Source organism: Abramis brama (genome assembly GCF_963993115.1).
Source record: "Abramis brama genome assembly, chromosome: 10".
In the NCBI taxonomy this organism is placed as follows: domain Eukaryota; kingdom Metazoa; phylum Chordata; class Actinopteri; order Cypriniformes; family Leuciscidae; genus Abramis; species Abramis brama.
In genome coordinates, this window is record NC_139972.1 from 28,017,761 (window position 1) to 28,032,566 (window position 14,806).

The following is a 14,806-nucleotide window of genomic DNA, read 5'->3' on the forward strand; positions in this document are numbered from 1 at the left end:
CTCAAGATGACACTTTAATAAAAAAAAGTCTTAAAACTTTTGCTTTTGGTGGTGCTTTAAGCTGTATTATACTACTTTGTGCCAAAGTTTTGTGATTTTGATTTAAACTTTTGTATTCTATATCCATTTAAAAGTTAAATAATATACAAAAATAAAGCAAATACATTTTAAAGGTGTCTGGAGTGTGTGGGTATTTCTCTTCAGTGTGGCACTCATATTTTTCAGATATACCTGCAATTTGCTTTTCAAAAAAAAAACAAAAAAAACATCTGGAATCTGCCACAAAATAAGTGCACACACAACACCCTTTAAAAATATTAATTACTCCATGCCACATATTAAACACTTTACAACTGACAATCTAACTACTGTAAATCCCTGGGAATTAAGTGTTTTGTAATAAAACTTGCTAAAACAGCATTACAAAATGAACTTACTAACAAATAAATGGAAAGAGAGTGTGTAACATTTGTTTTCTTTATTACATATATTTTTTTTTTTGCAATTATTTCTAAAAGCAGAGGGAATCTTTCCTCTCTCTCGTCGCTCTTTCTTTTCTTTCCTCCCTTTCATTAGCACTCTCCACTCTATAAGAACACAGGTGTGTTCATCAGCCCCCTGCAAAATCAACACAGAATTTAACATTAGTGATGAACCATGGTCAATCTATATTATTAAATTAATATTAATGTTACATGGACAAGTTGAGGTACACTTGATAACAGTAAGTTAGCTTGCTACGTGTCCAACACTGCAGTCAAGCCAGCCTCCAGTTCGAAATGAGCGGTAAAACTAGCCGGCAGCCGCCCCTATATTTCGTGGTGCGCTTATACTCTAGCTATTACGGTAAGACCGTCAACCTGTCATCTGAACTGAAAACAGTGATCTTCCGGCGAAGGCTATTTCACATTCTGTCTGTCTGTCTGTCTGTCTGTCTGTCTGTCTGTCCGTCCGTCTGTCCGTCCGTCCGTCCGTCTCTATCTATATTATTATTTATCTATCTATATATCTCTAATTATTTATCTATTTATCTATCTATTTCTATAATCTGTCTATCTATCTATCTTTATAATTATCTATCTCAATATCTCTATAATTATTTATCGATCTATTTCTATCTATCTATCTATCTATCTATCTATCTATCTATCTATCTATCTATCTATCTATCTAATTATATATCTATATTATTATCTATCTATATATCTCTAAAATTATCTATCTATCTATCTATCTATCTATCTATCTATCTATCTATCTATCTATCTATCATAAAATCATATGCTGTTGTGTCTATAAAAAAAAAAAAAAAAAAAAAAAAATATATATATATATATATATATATATATATATATACAGTGCTATGCATAAGTTTAGACACCCATACTAAAGTTGACTAAAAAGAGGAATAAAAAAATCATCTTTTGGAAATTGAACTTAATGCCTTAATTTAAAAAATTAGGAAAAATCCAACCTTTAAGGACACCAATTTTCTTTGTGAATGAATAATGTATCGTAAATAAATAAATGTTCTTCCTTAAAATACAGGGTGCATAAGTTTGGACACCCCTATGTTAAATTCCCATAGAGGCAGGCAGATTTTTATTTTTAAGTTTTTTTTTGTTTGTTTTTTTTAGGATACTATGCATCCTGATAAAATTCCCTTGGCCTTTGGAATTAAAATAGCCCCACATCATCACATAGCCTTCACCATACCTAGAGATTGGCATGGTTTTATTTCAGTTAGCCTAATAGCTAGTTTGATTTGCATTGAGAGATGATCTTATGGAAAGTACCCCATACCAAACTCTAGGTATGGTGAAGGCTATGTGATGATGTGGGGCTATTTTAATTCCAAAGGCCAAATCATAAAATCCTGAAACTTTACAAGGGACACCTTGAGAAGGTGTACTCTCTAGCTGAGGTGGAATTGGTCTGTGGAAGCTAGGACTTTTATTTTTATGATTTTCTGAATGTATGGACACAACAGCGTATATATGAGATTTGGTGGGCTCTTATTTTGGAAAACAACATCAGAATGTCCTGAAACTTTACAGGGGACACCTTGAGAAGGTGTACTCTCTAGCTGAGGTGGAATTGGTCTGTGGAAGCTAGGATTTCTATTTTTATGATTTTCTGAATGTATTGACACAACAGGTAATATATGAGTTTTGGGGGGCTCTTATTTTGGAAAACAACATCAGAATGTCCTGAAACTTTACAGGGGACACCTTGAGAAGGTGTACTTTCCAGCTGAGGTGGAATTGGTCTGTGGAAGCTAGGACTTTTATTTTTATGATTTTCTGAATGTATGGACACAACAGTGTATATATGAGATTTGGGGGGCTCTTATTTTGGAAAACAACATCAGAATGTCCTGAAAGATTGTAGTTGACACCTTGAGAAGGTGTACTCTCTAGCTGAGGTGGAATTGGTCTGTGGAAGCTAGGACTTTTATTTTTATGATTTTCTGAATGTATGGACAAAACAGCGTATATATGAGATTTGGAGGGCTTTTATTTTGAAAAACAACATCAGAATGTCCTGAAACTTTACAAGGGACACCTTGAGAAGGTGTACTTTCCAGCTGAGGTGGAATTGGTCTGTGGAAGCTAGGACTTTTATTTTTATGATTTTCTGAATGTATGGACAAAACAGCGTACATATGAGATTTGGGGGGCTCTTATTTTGGAAAACAACATCAGAATGTCCTGAAAGATTGTAGTTGACACCTTGAGAAGGTGTACTCTCTAGCTGAGGTGGAATTGGTCTGTGGAAGCTAGGACTTTTATTTTTATGATTTTCTGAATGTATGGACAAAACAGCATATATATGAGTTTTGGGGGGCTCTTATTTTGGAAAACAACACCAGAATGTCCTGAAACTTTACAGGGGACACCTTGAGAAGGTGTACTCTCTAGCTGAGGTGGAATTGGTCTGTGGAAGCTAGGACTTTTATTTTTATGATTTTCTGAATGTATGGACACAACAGCGTATATATGAGATTTGGGGGGCTCTTATTTTGGAAAACAACATCAGAATGCCCTGAAACTTTACAGGGGACACATTGAGAAGGTGTACTCTCTAGCTGAGGTGGAATTGGTCTGTGGAAGCTAGGACTTTTATTTTTATGATTTTCTGAATGTATGGACAAAAAGTGTATACATGAGATTTGGGGGGCTCTTATTTTGGAAAACAACATCAGAATGTCCTGAAACTTTACAGGGGACACCTTGAGAAGGTTTACTTTCCAGCTGAGGTGGAATTGGTCTGTGGAAGCTAGGACTTTTATTTTTATGATTTTCTGAATGTATGGACAAAACAGCGCATTTATGAGATTTGGGGGGCTCTTATTTTGAAAAACAACTTCAGAATGTCCTGAAACTTTACAAGGGACACCTTGAGAAGGTGTACTTTCCAGCTGAGGTGGAATTTGTCTGTGGAAGCTAGGACTTTTATTTTTACGATTTTATGACTGTATGGACAAAACAGGTAATATTTCAGTTTTGGGGGGCTCTTATTTTGTAAAACAACATCAGAATGTCCTGAAACTTTGCAGGGGACACTGTGAGAAGGTGTACTCTACAGCTGAGGTAAAATTGTGCTGTGGATAAAAAAATAAAATATATATAGCCATGTATATATATATATATATATATATATATATATATATATATATATATATATATATATATATATATATATATATAGACACAACAGCATATGATTTTATGATAGATAGATAGATAGATAGATAGATAGATAATTTTAGAGATATGTAGATAGATAATAATATAGATAGATAGATAGATAGATAGATTGTAGAAATAGATCGATAAATAATTATAGAGATATAGAGATAGATAATTATAAAGATAGATAGATAGACAGATTATAGAAATAGATAGATAAATAGATAAATAATTAGAGATATATAGATAGATAAATAATAATATAGATACGGACGGACGGACGGACGGACGGACGGACGGACGGACAGACAGACAGACAGACAGACAGACAGACAGACTAACTGAATGTGAAATAGCCTTCGCCGGAAGATCACCGTTTTCAGTTCAGATGACAGGTTGACGGTCTTACCGTAATAGCTAGAGTATAAGCGCACCACGAAATATAGGGGCGGCTGCCGGCTAGTTTGACCGCTCATTTCGAACTGGAGGCTCACTGCGGACCAGGGCCGTGCACAGGGGGGTGGCCCGGTGGCTAGAGCCACTGCCCTTCTGCCCTCATCAGCTGAGGTGCCCCTCTCGCCCCCCGCCCTAACCCTCCAGAAGATTCCCATCAAAACGTTCTGTTATCGCTCCGCTAAAGATCCACTGATTCCCCTAATCCGCTCCGTGTTTTCCTGCTCGCTCCGCAGCGTCACTCCTAGACAAGCATGTGCCCGCTCTCAGACGACAGTTTCAGAATAGAATGTTGTCCCATTCACAGGTCGATTACAAATTACAATCCACATTACAGACAGTAGTCGATCCACAAAATTAGTATTTTGGTAAAATGTTTTTGTATTTCTGTCGCAAAATGTTTTGCTCCTGGTCTTCAAATAGTGCTAACAACTCGTGCAACATCCATGTTCTTGGAAGAAAAGCAAATGTGTTTCGTGCCGTTAGCCACCTTGTAACCTACTATACTAAAGTACTATTCATTTAGATTATAACACATTTAGATAATATATAGTATATTACATTTTTATTGTGTATAATGTTAATATGGTCTCATTAAAATATTATAAATATGATGTATGTTATAGATAGATACTAGTATATCAACTAAGGCAACTGATTATAATGGGAAATATATTTACAGGAGTTAAAGTGTGAAAAACTGTCTGCTAAATATTCTATACTGATTTACCCTCTGGCTTTCTAGAACTTTGATTAAATGTTTGCAATGTTGAATAGGCTTTGTCTTTGCTCTTTCTCACTCTGTTCTTCTAATTTTGTGAGGCATTGTTTTTTTGTCTACAAAATCTGCAAACAACAGAAAATGTAATTTATTTATTCGTGATTTATTTATTAGTGTTATTTATATTAGATTAGATCAGGTTAAATAATTTGATTGAACAAGAATTCTAATTTTCACTACTCCCAGTGTATGATTGCAGAACAATATATGTTTGAAAATTGATGGAGCAACAGATTTTGTGTGAAAACAAATCAGAAAGGTGGTTTGTTTAAAAATCGTATTAATGTATGAGGTGGCAAGGAGGTACACACGGGGTAAAACCAGCACGGTAAGACACACAGTTATTTATTGATAAAGTATATTTATTGATAAAAATACTTAAGCTAAATTAATATGCTTTTAATAATGTCTAAGTTGATACTTGTTCAAACCAATCACTTTAGTAAAGTTTATAAAAATTTTTGGAGTTATTTTGATAAATTAAATAATAAATGTTTGTTCAATAAATATAGGCTGTCATAATTTTCATTTTAAAAATACAGAAACAAGATTCTTGAGATATTTGTATTTAAATTGCTACATAGGCTAAGTCTAAAACATAAAAAATATATATATAAAATAGTAGATTAAATTAGCACAGAATCAACTTTGATCAAGTCAATGATCAGCCAAATTTCCAAGTCCATCATCAAAAGCGTTTATGAAAAAAAGTGCTGAGCAGAATTTGTGCCATCGAGTGGTATAAGAGAATTAAGTCAAATGCGCATTTCTTCCCCGGTGTGACTTTATAACTGTTGTAACCTGTATATCATTTCAGTTTATACTTTAACTGTATAATATTAAATTAAATGTCTATACTACTTCCATAGGATGAGGCAGCTCAGAGAGTGAGAGCACTGAGCATCAGACAGTTAAACTGGCATTGACATTGAATTATTTAATTGGAAGTTAACAACATAAATTGATTTTGCACTAAATCCTAATTGTAATCTTATTGCCCATATAAAAGAGTTGTTTTTATTTTTATATATATATTTTTATATATTTTTATATTAAGATGATACTGCCTCATCCAAACTCCTTATAGTGCCCCCTTTTTTGGTTTAAGCCACTGCCCCTCAAAATGTCTGTGCACGGCCCTGCTGCGGACGTAGAGGCACAGATCGGGCACGCCATGCTCGGAAACCTCTCTGAAACAAACTAACCCTGCAACATAACCTGCTACGGAGCAGGTTATCCTCAGAGAGTCAGTTGCTATGGTTACTTTCATAACCCGAAAGTTACCTCCGTTTTTGGAACCGAAAGCAGAGGTTATCCGCTTACTTACTCCTAAACTTACCCGGGTAAGTCACATAACCTGCTTTCTGGAATACACCCCAGTTGACTATGACCTGTAGGCTACTAGATTACACAGAAAGCACATTGAATATTATGTTGGGAAAAAAAATATTCCTTATCATTATGTTCTTCCTTATAATCTGCTTCTTCCATGTCTCTTAACCCTCTGGGCTTCTTCGTAAAATAGTCACACTTAGCTTCCTCCCGCCCGAAAACGGGCGAAGCCTTAAAATTTTACTTTACTTTTTCCCAGGATAACCAATCAAATATATATTTTTGTTCTATAATGTTTTCTGATTATTATTTAGAATTTTTAGAGTTTTTTTATGATACTTTGCATTAATTATATAATTTTTATGAGCTATTTTTTTCCATTAGAATTAATATATATATTTTTATTTTATTTATTTTATTTTATTTTATTTTTCAATAAATGCAACATTTCACATCAAAATAGAGTGCAGGCCTAAAAAAAATGTTTTTTTCAAGTGAGAAGAGCGCCATCTAGTGGCTTCTGTATTAATGTATTAATTTGTGTCATGTCCTATAACCGCCTATAGGCGGCCTATAGCTTTTTTATTTATTTATTTGATTTATTCCCATTCGGAAAGAAAAAAAAATTATTACTAAGCAACCACTGAATGGAACAACACAAATTATATATCATTTTAAAGCTTAGGATCTCAGCTTTTATTAATACATTTATTAACTCCTAACGAGTGCTGAGTAATCCCTCTAAAACTGAGTGTACCGCCAGCAGGCGCCACCTAGCTGCGAAAATATTCTTTACCATATTTAAAAAAAATCTTGCCTTGATTAACACAAAGTTGATGTCATTTGAAAGCTAAGAGTCTGAACTTTACAGTGAATGTATCCACTTTGAACTCTTAAGTATTGCTGAGTTATTTGCTGATAAATAGAATTTTTTTTTTATAATCTATAAAATAATGTACTGCAATGTGACAAAAACATCATACGGCTCATGAAACGTTCTCAGATATTTGAAAATGGCACTTCATTTTTTACAGCATATTATTACAATTAAAATGAGCCCAAAATTAACATAATCTATTGCTTTTATGACAAGATATTCTTCATGGAGAAAAAATTGCCCATGAGGGGGTGTCAAAGACTGCACAAAAAGGCTATCTCTGTTCCAAATGCTGTAACTTTTGATTCCTTTATCCAAAAATTATTATTTTTTATCCAGATGCAGCTAACATGTAGGGGGACATTACTAAAAAAGAATTTTCCTCCTACCTTATTTCCTTCCTGAGTTATTCCATGACAAATAAGAAAGATATGCAAAATCATAATAAAAATTATATATATATATATATATATATATATATATATATATATATATATTGTCTTTTATCCGCTGTTTCTTGGCAGGACAATGTCCAAATGTAATGTAATTTATATTTTCAAAAAATTTAAAAAGAGTTCTTTCAAACGATACCTACCTTTTGACTCTCCTTGCTATAGTTTTGGAGTTATTATGATTATATAATCTTTATATAGTTTGTGGCAAAATTTGCTGTTTCAGTATTACCAGTTCATTTCTCTCTCTCTCTGTGTGTGTGTGTGTGTGTGTGGGGGGGGGGGGGCTTATTTGCGCTCTTGATGTTTTAGAGTGTCACCCCTTCATTGCTGTACACTTTTTTTCAGCACAGTGGCTGATCTGTAGCTTGTACCACCAAAAGTTTCTCTGAGTTTTCCTATTTTTTCGTATTTCCCATTCATTTCCTATGTCGCCCGTTTTCGGGCGGGAGGAAGCTAAGTGTGACTTTTTTTTTTACGACCCTTTAACATATCAGAATCATCTCCTTGATTTTTTTGTGTGTTCATATAGGTAATAAAACAAAAGTCACCAAGTTTCACCACCATCCGATGAAGCAAAAAACTTAAACAATTCGAAACGTTCAAGTTTTCGCCCGTTTTCGGGCGAAGAAGCCCAGAGGGTTAACAGGTTTCAAGTGTTATACAGCACCCTACAGTTCAACTAATGAAAGTTACTGTACCACACAGTACAGTACTTTAATTAATGCAATTCATTTCCACCACTGACTGGTTGTAGAGTCATGCATGCACACATTTCTATGTATGTGAAAGAAGAGGTTACACTTTGGTTATATTTATGGTGATAAAAAGCAGATTTTATTACATGCTTTATATTCATAGTTAAGGTCATTGTCCAGAAGTATGAAAGGTGTTACTGTCTTGTAGATTACAGTCCATCATCAGAAATTTCATAGTCACTGTCGAACTCATCAGCTGAAGCACTGTACAAGAAGTTGATGTCCTCTGCTCCAGACAAAACTTGCAGGTAACAGTCTCTTGCTTGCACCTTCATTTCTCTGATTTGATGCCGCTTTCTGAGGATGATGCTCTGCAGACCTTTCAAACCTTCTTCACTTAGGCCACATTGCGAATCTTAAAAGAGGAACACAAGAATATAAGACCAGCATTAGAAACTTCAACTTAAACAGTCATCATTGTTGTGTATATTTATTAGGGTTGCCCCGACCAAAGATTACTATTAGGGGGCAACCCTAATAAATATACACAACAATGATGACTGTTTATGTATGTTTATGTTGTAATTTATGTAATTTATTACAAATACATACTTTTCATTGTCTCACTAGAAAACAAGCAGGACAGCTCTCTGAGGGTATCGGAATGAGTTGAAAGAGATTTCCAATGGTGGTCCATCTCTGCAACAAGAATCTTCTGCTCCTCCTCAAGTCTCCTTACTGACATGATGATGTCAAACGCCCTTCTCTTTGTCCTTAGATCGACAGAGTCTGGAATGCATTTATGAGAAATAAATAAATAATTTGTATTAAACATCAACCTTCAAAGAATCTCTGAAATAGTATGGGGTTACAGAATGACATTTGAAGCATTGTGGGATATGTGTCATTATGTATCAGATTTGTCAGAAGCAGTCAACAGACTAGTAACAATTACAATTATTTGTGACTAAATGTATAACAAGTAATCATTTCCTCACTAGAAGTAACATGCAGTACTGAACATCTAAAATAAATTCTACTGATGTCATTACATTTTGATTTCGATGGGTCAGTGAGATAGCCAAATTGTTGAACTTTTGCTGATTCCAGCGCATGGCCATGAGAGTCAGCATGTCGGTGCGTCCTGCAAACAGAGAAAATATGATGTTACCATATTTCTCCTACTTATTATGTAAGGATGTAACTAGTGCAGTATGTGGTCATCTTACCTGCTTTTGACATATGCTTTGTGGTTACTGCAATCCTAGAGAGGAAGGCATTGCACTGTTCCACCTCCTCCCCTAGAGTTAAACCAGCACCGTCCTGATATGCCCCACTCCATTTCACCTGGTTAAGAATAAAAAAAACAAATAAAAAAAAAAAAAAAACAGATGTTTGCAGATGTTCAGTTTAGATAATGCGATTCTATCACATAGCAACACTTCCTTACCTCGCATTTAAAATCATGGGCTTTGGCATGAAATACCGAAAGGAATGGCTTCATGTTAAAGAGCAACTTGCAGGTTAAATTTATAACTGAATTAATACTTGATATTGTCTGAAGAGGTTTTTTAAAAACACATATGTAGAAATTACTAATGAAATCTAATTGGTTGTAGAGATTTTGATGAAAATGTGCTAGGCTCTGGAATACGCCTTTCCCCCTATAGCAACGCGTCATATGACGTATGCCGAGGTAAACATGAGCTCGCGTTCAGCCAGCGCTCTCATTGTGGGTGTAGTAGTTAGAGCAGTAGTGAGCGACAGAGAAAGTTTTAGATCGAGTTTTAGAGAAGCCATAATGGTAAATTATTGTGTTTGTGCTGGTTGCACAAAATCCAGCCTGTCAGGACATCGTGTCCATCATTTTCCTTCTAGGAAAAACAAGGCTTTTCGTTCTTGGGTGCGTTTTGTTCAGGTGAAGAGAGCAGACTTCACTGCCGCGTCTGTCACCGCACACTCGGTCGTTTGTGGCGCACATTTCACTCCGGAGAATTATCGACCTGGAGATTTCTTGGAATCTCGGATGGGATTTCGGAGTAAGGACTTGTGAGCTCTTTCAGTGCACGCATCTTCGGGTTCTCCCGCCGGATGTAGGCGCGAGCACAACATCAACTGGCAAACGCAATGTAAGCGGAACGAAACTGAGCTACTCGTTATTGTGTTTGTGTGGACCGTTTATCAGTTTGGACCAGTGCAGCGCGAGCCTGATCAAGCAACACTGTAACTGCGAGATCCAGTAAATAAAGCATTTGAATTCGCCACTGAAGTAATAACATCGCTGCGAGATCTAGTGGGAAATATTCACATTTCTCCGTTATTAACGGATCAAACAGCGCTGACGTGGAAACCAGGAATAAACATTGTGCAATGAATGAACGAACTATCCAGTGTCCACAGATCAGCAACATTCACCATGGCTTTACTGTAGTAACACTAACTGCAACCATGGAAGTTTGGCATTTTCCACTAAGGCCCAGTATGCATCCACCTCCCTGCAACACTGACTTTCCTCAGCTGTAAACATTGCCTCGCATTTCCCACACAAGCACCTATGGAACAAAAAATGTTAGCAGGAATAAATATCTCTCTGTCTCTCGATGAGAAACCGCTAAGTTATATCACGTAACGTTAGTCTGGGCGGATATTAATGAGCATGACAAACGCCTGATCAAAGCTTAGTTTCTGTTATTGTAAGTTCCAATATGTTCTGTCTAACATTGATCCTGGCCTGTCCCTGCTCTCTTGGCAGCCTAGCAGGCTCATAATTGTATGGCTGTGGTCCGTCAACAATTTCCTCAGCGTCCGAAATGTCATTGCAATCCATTTTTCCCTGTTGTTTGAATCGACCGCTCTCCCTCGTGCTACGTCACGACTCTCGCCCGTCACGCCCATTTTCAGATGCGGAAGTAAAATTTTCTCACAAAAACGACTCCAGAAGCCACTGTAGCGTATTTATAAAAATTTTTTTAAGAAAATCTAGTTCCTACATTATTTTTCTATACATTGACTTGTTGGGTCTTCTAACCTGCAAGTTGCTCTTTAAGAAGGTGCTGGAGCTCTGGACAGCTTTTTGCAACTCTTTGGAGATAGGGCCAATATTTGAAACGGTAATGCTTGCGGTTTCCATCAACTGAAACTGCAAGTATATCTGGGGTGCATGCAGGACAGTTGAAGGGCTCTTCCTTGCATATGTTGTCCACCTCAAATCGCACAGCCTCCCACTCAAAAAAACTTTTCAGAAAACTGTCTGCTGAGACCTTGCTTATCATCCAACAACTCAAAGATATCAACAACACTGCAGGATAGATAAATTCAATACTCACACGACCAAAGCGGACAGTTGGCTGATTCAGCGTTCTTAAAAATGCTTGGCAGGACAGTCCTGGTGCCGCCATCTTCATTTCTTCAAATGAAAAAATTTAAGGGTTGCAGGCCAGTAGTCACTTCTGTTTAGGTCATCGACTCCAGCAGTCCAAGTGGCTTGGCATGCCTCACAAATTAACTCGGGCATGGTTAGATCATGTCGTCCTGGAAATATCAAAAACACATCCACTTTAATGTAAACCAGGGTTTGGGTTCTTTGTACTATCTATATATTACTTTGTATACTTCATATATTTTTAGTTTTTATATCTACTGTATGTCAAACTTGTAGGGAGTCGCGTATGGATAGATATTTATTTTAAAGATGCTTCTCAAACAGGACAAAATAAAGTTCTTCACATTCTTACCATTCATTGTGACCACAGCAACAATCTTTCCTGGACTAACCCTCAATGACTCTGGTGAACAACCACAGATTTTGTCAGGCATCTCCACAGGTACAAGCCGGACTGAAAAAGATCATACAGAACACTTGAATCATGTTAATTTGTATTGACTGAGAAATATAAGATTGTAATAGATCAATGGCAATGAAGCAACTTTGCAGAAAAAGTACTCAAGATATGCTCAAAAATCTGACTGACACAGAGTATCCACATACATTCAAGATAAAACACTAAGAGACAAAAAGTCATCATTTAAATAGTAAAGCTTATGAGCTTAACTATTCTGAGAATGAGTTATATGTTGTACACACACAAACCAGAACTTACCACAATGGGAAAGAGCTCTTGACCACAAAAATTGTTGGAGGCAATGGCTGGAAGAATCCAGCAGTCATGGCATCTCTGTTGTGAAGTACATGTCTGGTGTGCATGCTGACGTCACAATCAGCACAGAGGAAGGGACGTGGTCGACAGTCACAACACTGGACAGCAGCTGGATTTCTCCCACACTGTTGGCAGATGTGTGTTGCCACATTTTCTTGTGCCGCAGCCGTGTTCACCAGGCGGGGTCTCTCTGCCCTCCACCTCTCCGAAAAGAGACTTTGTCGTTTGCTCCAGTTCGAGGAAGCCAGAAGAGGATCTCTTGGGGTTTCAAGAGGTGATGCCTCATCACCTGAGGATTCACTTAGTGAGTGCTGGAGATCTTGTAGAAAACACTCTGTAAATGGTATGGAATATTCAAAAACAATATGTATCAAAAACTCCTTCCATGTATATATATATACATATATACATATATACATATATATATATATATATATATATATATATAGTGAGGAAAATAAGTATTTGAACACCCTGCTATTTTGCAAGTTCTCCCACTTGGAAATCATGGAGGGGTCTGAAATTGTCATTGTAGGTGCATGTCCACTGTGAGAGACATAATCTAAAAAAAAATAAATCCAGAAATCACAATATATGATTTTTTAACTATTTATTTGTATGATACAGCTGCAAATAAGTATTTGAACACATGTCTATCAGCTAAAATTCTGACCCTCAAAGACCTGTTAGTCTGCCTTTAAAATGTCCACCTCCACTCCATTTATTATCCTAAATTAGATGCACCTGTTTGAGGTCGTTAGCTGCATAAAGACACCTGTCCACCCCATACAATCAGTAAGAATCCAACTACTAACATGGCCAAGACCAAAGAGCTGTCCAAAGACACTAGAGACAAACTAGAGCAGCCAGAAAAATGGAGCACTAGAGCAGCCAGAAAAATGGAGCGCAACTGGAAGAAAACAAAACTAGAGGTATTTCGCATTTCATGGAAGGAGAGCTCGATTACTTACAGAGAGGCTTTAAAAGCTGCTAGATCTGCTTATTTTTCAAACCTATTAGAAGAAAATAAACATAATCCTAGGTATTTATTTGAAACGGTGGCTAAACTAACGAAAAAGAAAGCTTCAAGCACCGAAGTTTCCAAGCAGCACAGCAGTAATGACTTTATGAACTTCTTCACTTATAAGATTGATAATATCAGGGACAAAATTATAACTATGCAACCGTCTACTACAGTATCGCATCAGACAGTGCATTGTAGTCTCCCTGAGGAAAAATTTGATTCGTTCGTTGCTATAGAAGAGGAAGAATTTACTAAACTCGTTAGGTCATCTAGATCTACAACATGTATGTTAGACCCTATAGGCTACTGACTAGGCTACTGAAAGAGATGCTTCCAGAGGTCATAGATCCTCTTCTTAATATCATTAATTCATCTTTGTCATTAGGATGCGTGCCAAAAACCTTTAAGCTGGCTATGATTAAACCGCTTGTTAGGGAACCGCGGCTTGATCCTGCAGAGTTAGTCAATTACAGGCCGATCTCGAATCTACCTTTTCTGTCAAAGATGTTAGAAAAAGCAGTATCTTCACAACTGTGTTCCTTTCTTGAAAGAGATGATATCTGCGAGGATTTCCGGTCAGGATTTGGACCGTACCATAGTACTGAGACTGCTCTCGTTAGAGTCACAAATGATTTGCTCTTGTCATCCGATCGTGGTTGTGTCTCTCTATTGGTGTTGCTCGATCTTGGTGCTGCATTTGATACTGTCGACCACAACATTCTTTTGAGTAGACTCGAAAATTATGTTGGCATTAGTGGAATTGCACTGGCATGGTTTGAATCGTACTTGTCTGGCCGTTATCAGTTTGTAGCAGTGGGTGGGGAGATGTCTCATCGAGAGTTCAGTGTGGCGTGCCACAGGGCTCAGTACTGGGACCGCTGTTGTTCACTCTGTACATGCTACCATTAGGAGATATCATTAGGAAACATGGCATTAGCTTTCACTGTTATGCTGACGATACTCAGCTCTATATTTCTTCAAAACCTAACGAAACTTACCAATTCACAAAATTAACGGAATGCATAGCTGATATAAAAAATTGGATGACTCGTAATTTCCTACTTCTAAATTCTGAAAAAACAGAGTTTCTAATTATTGGACAAAAAACTTCCTCACGTAATAACCTAGAGTACTGTCTAACACTTGGCTGCTCTGTTAAGTCTTCGTCGTCGGTTGGGAACCTGGGTGTGCTCTTTGATACCAGTCCTTCATTTGAAAGCCACGTTTCTACTATCTGTAAAACTGCATTATTCCATCTTAAAAATATATCTAAATTACGTCATATGCTCTCATTGACAAATGCGGAACAATTAGTTCATGCGTTCATGACCTCAAGGCTA

General features: G+C 36.7%; 1 protein-coding gene across 1 annotated transcript; it reads right to left on the bottom strand.

Annotated features, from left to right (window-relative positions):
• Positions 1 to 9,271: 9,271 nt before the first annotated feature.
• On the bottom strand, positions 9,272 to 12,122 carry LOC311090379 (uncharacterized protein; the record flags this gene model as incomplete). The annotated part of the gene is made up of 4 exons (XM_084125638.1): positions 12,020 to 12,122; positions 11,612 to 11,816; positions 9,515 to 9,632; positions 9,272 to 9,429 (listed from the first exon to the last, which is right to left on the bottom strand). Exons 2-4 carry the CDS (start codon positions 11,687 to 11,689, stop codon positions 9,272 to 9,274), a joined length of 354 nt encoding a protein of 117 aa, XP_083981764.1. The 5' UTR covers positions 11,690 to 11,816; positions 12,020 to 12,122.
• Positions 12,123 to 14,806: the final 2,684 nt, after the last annotated feature.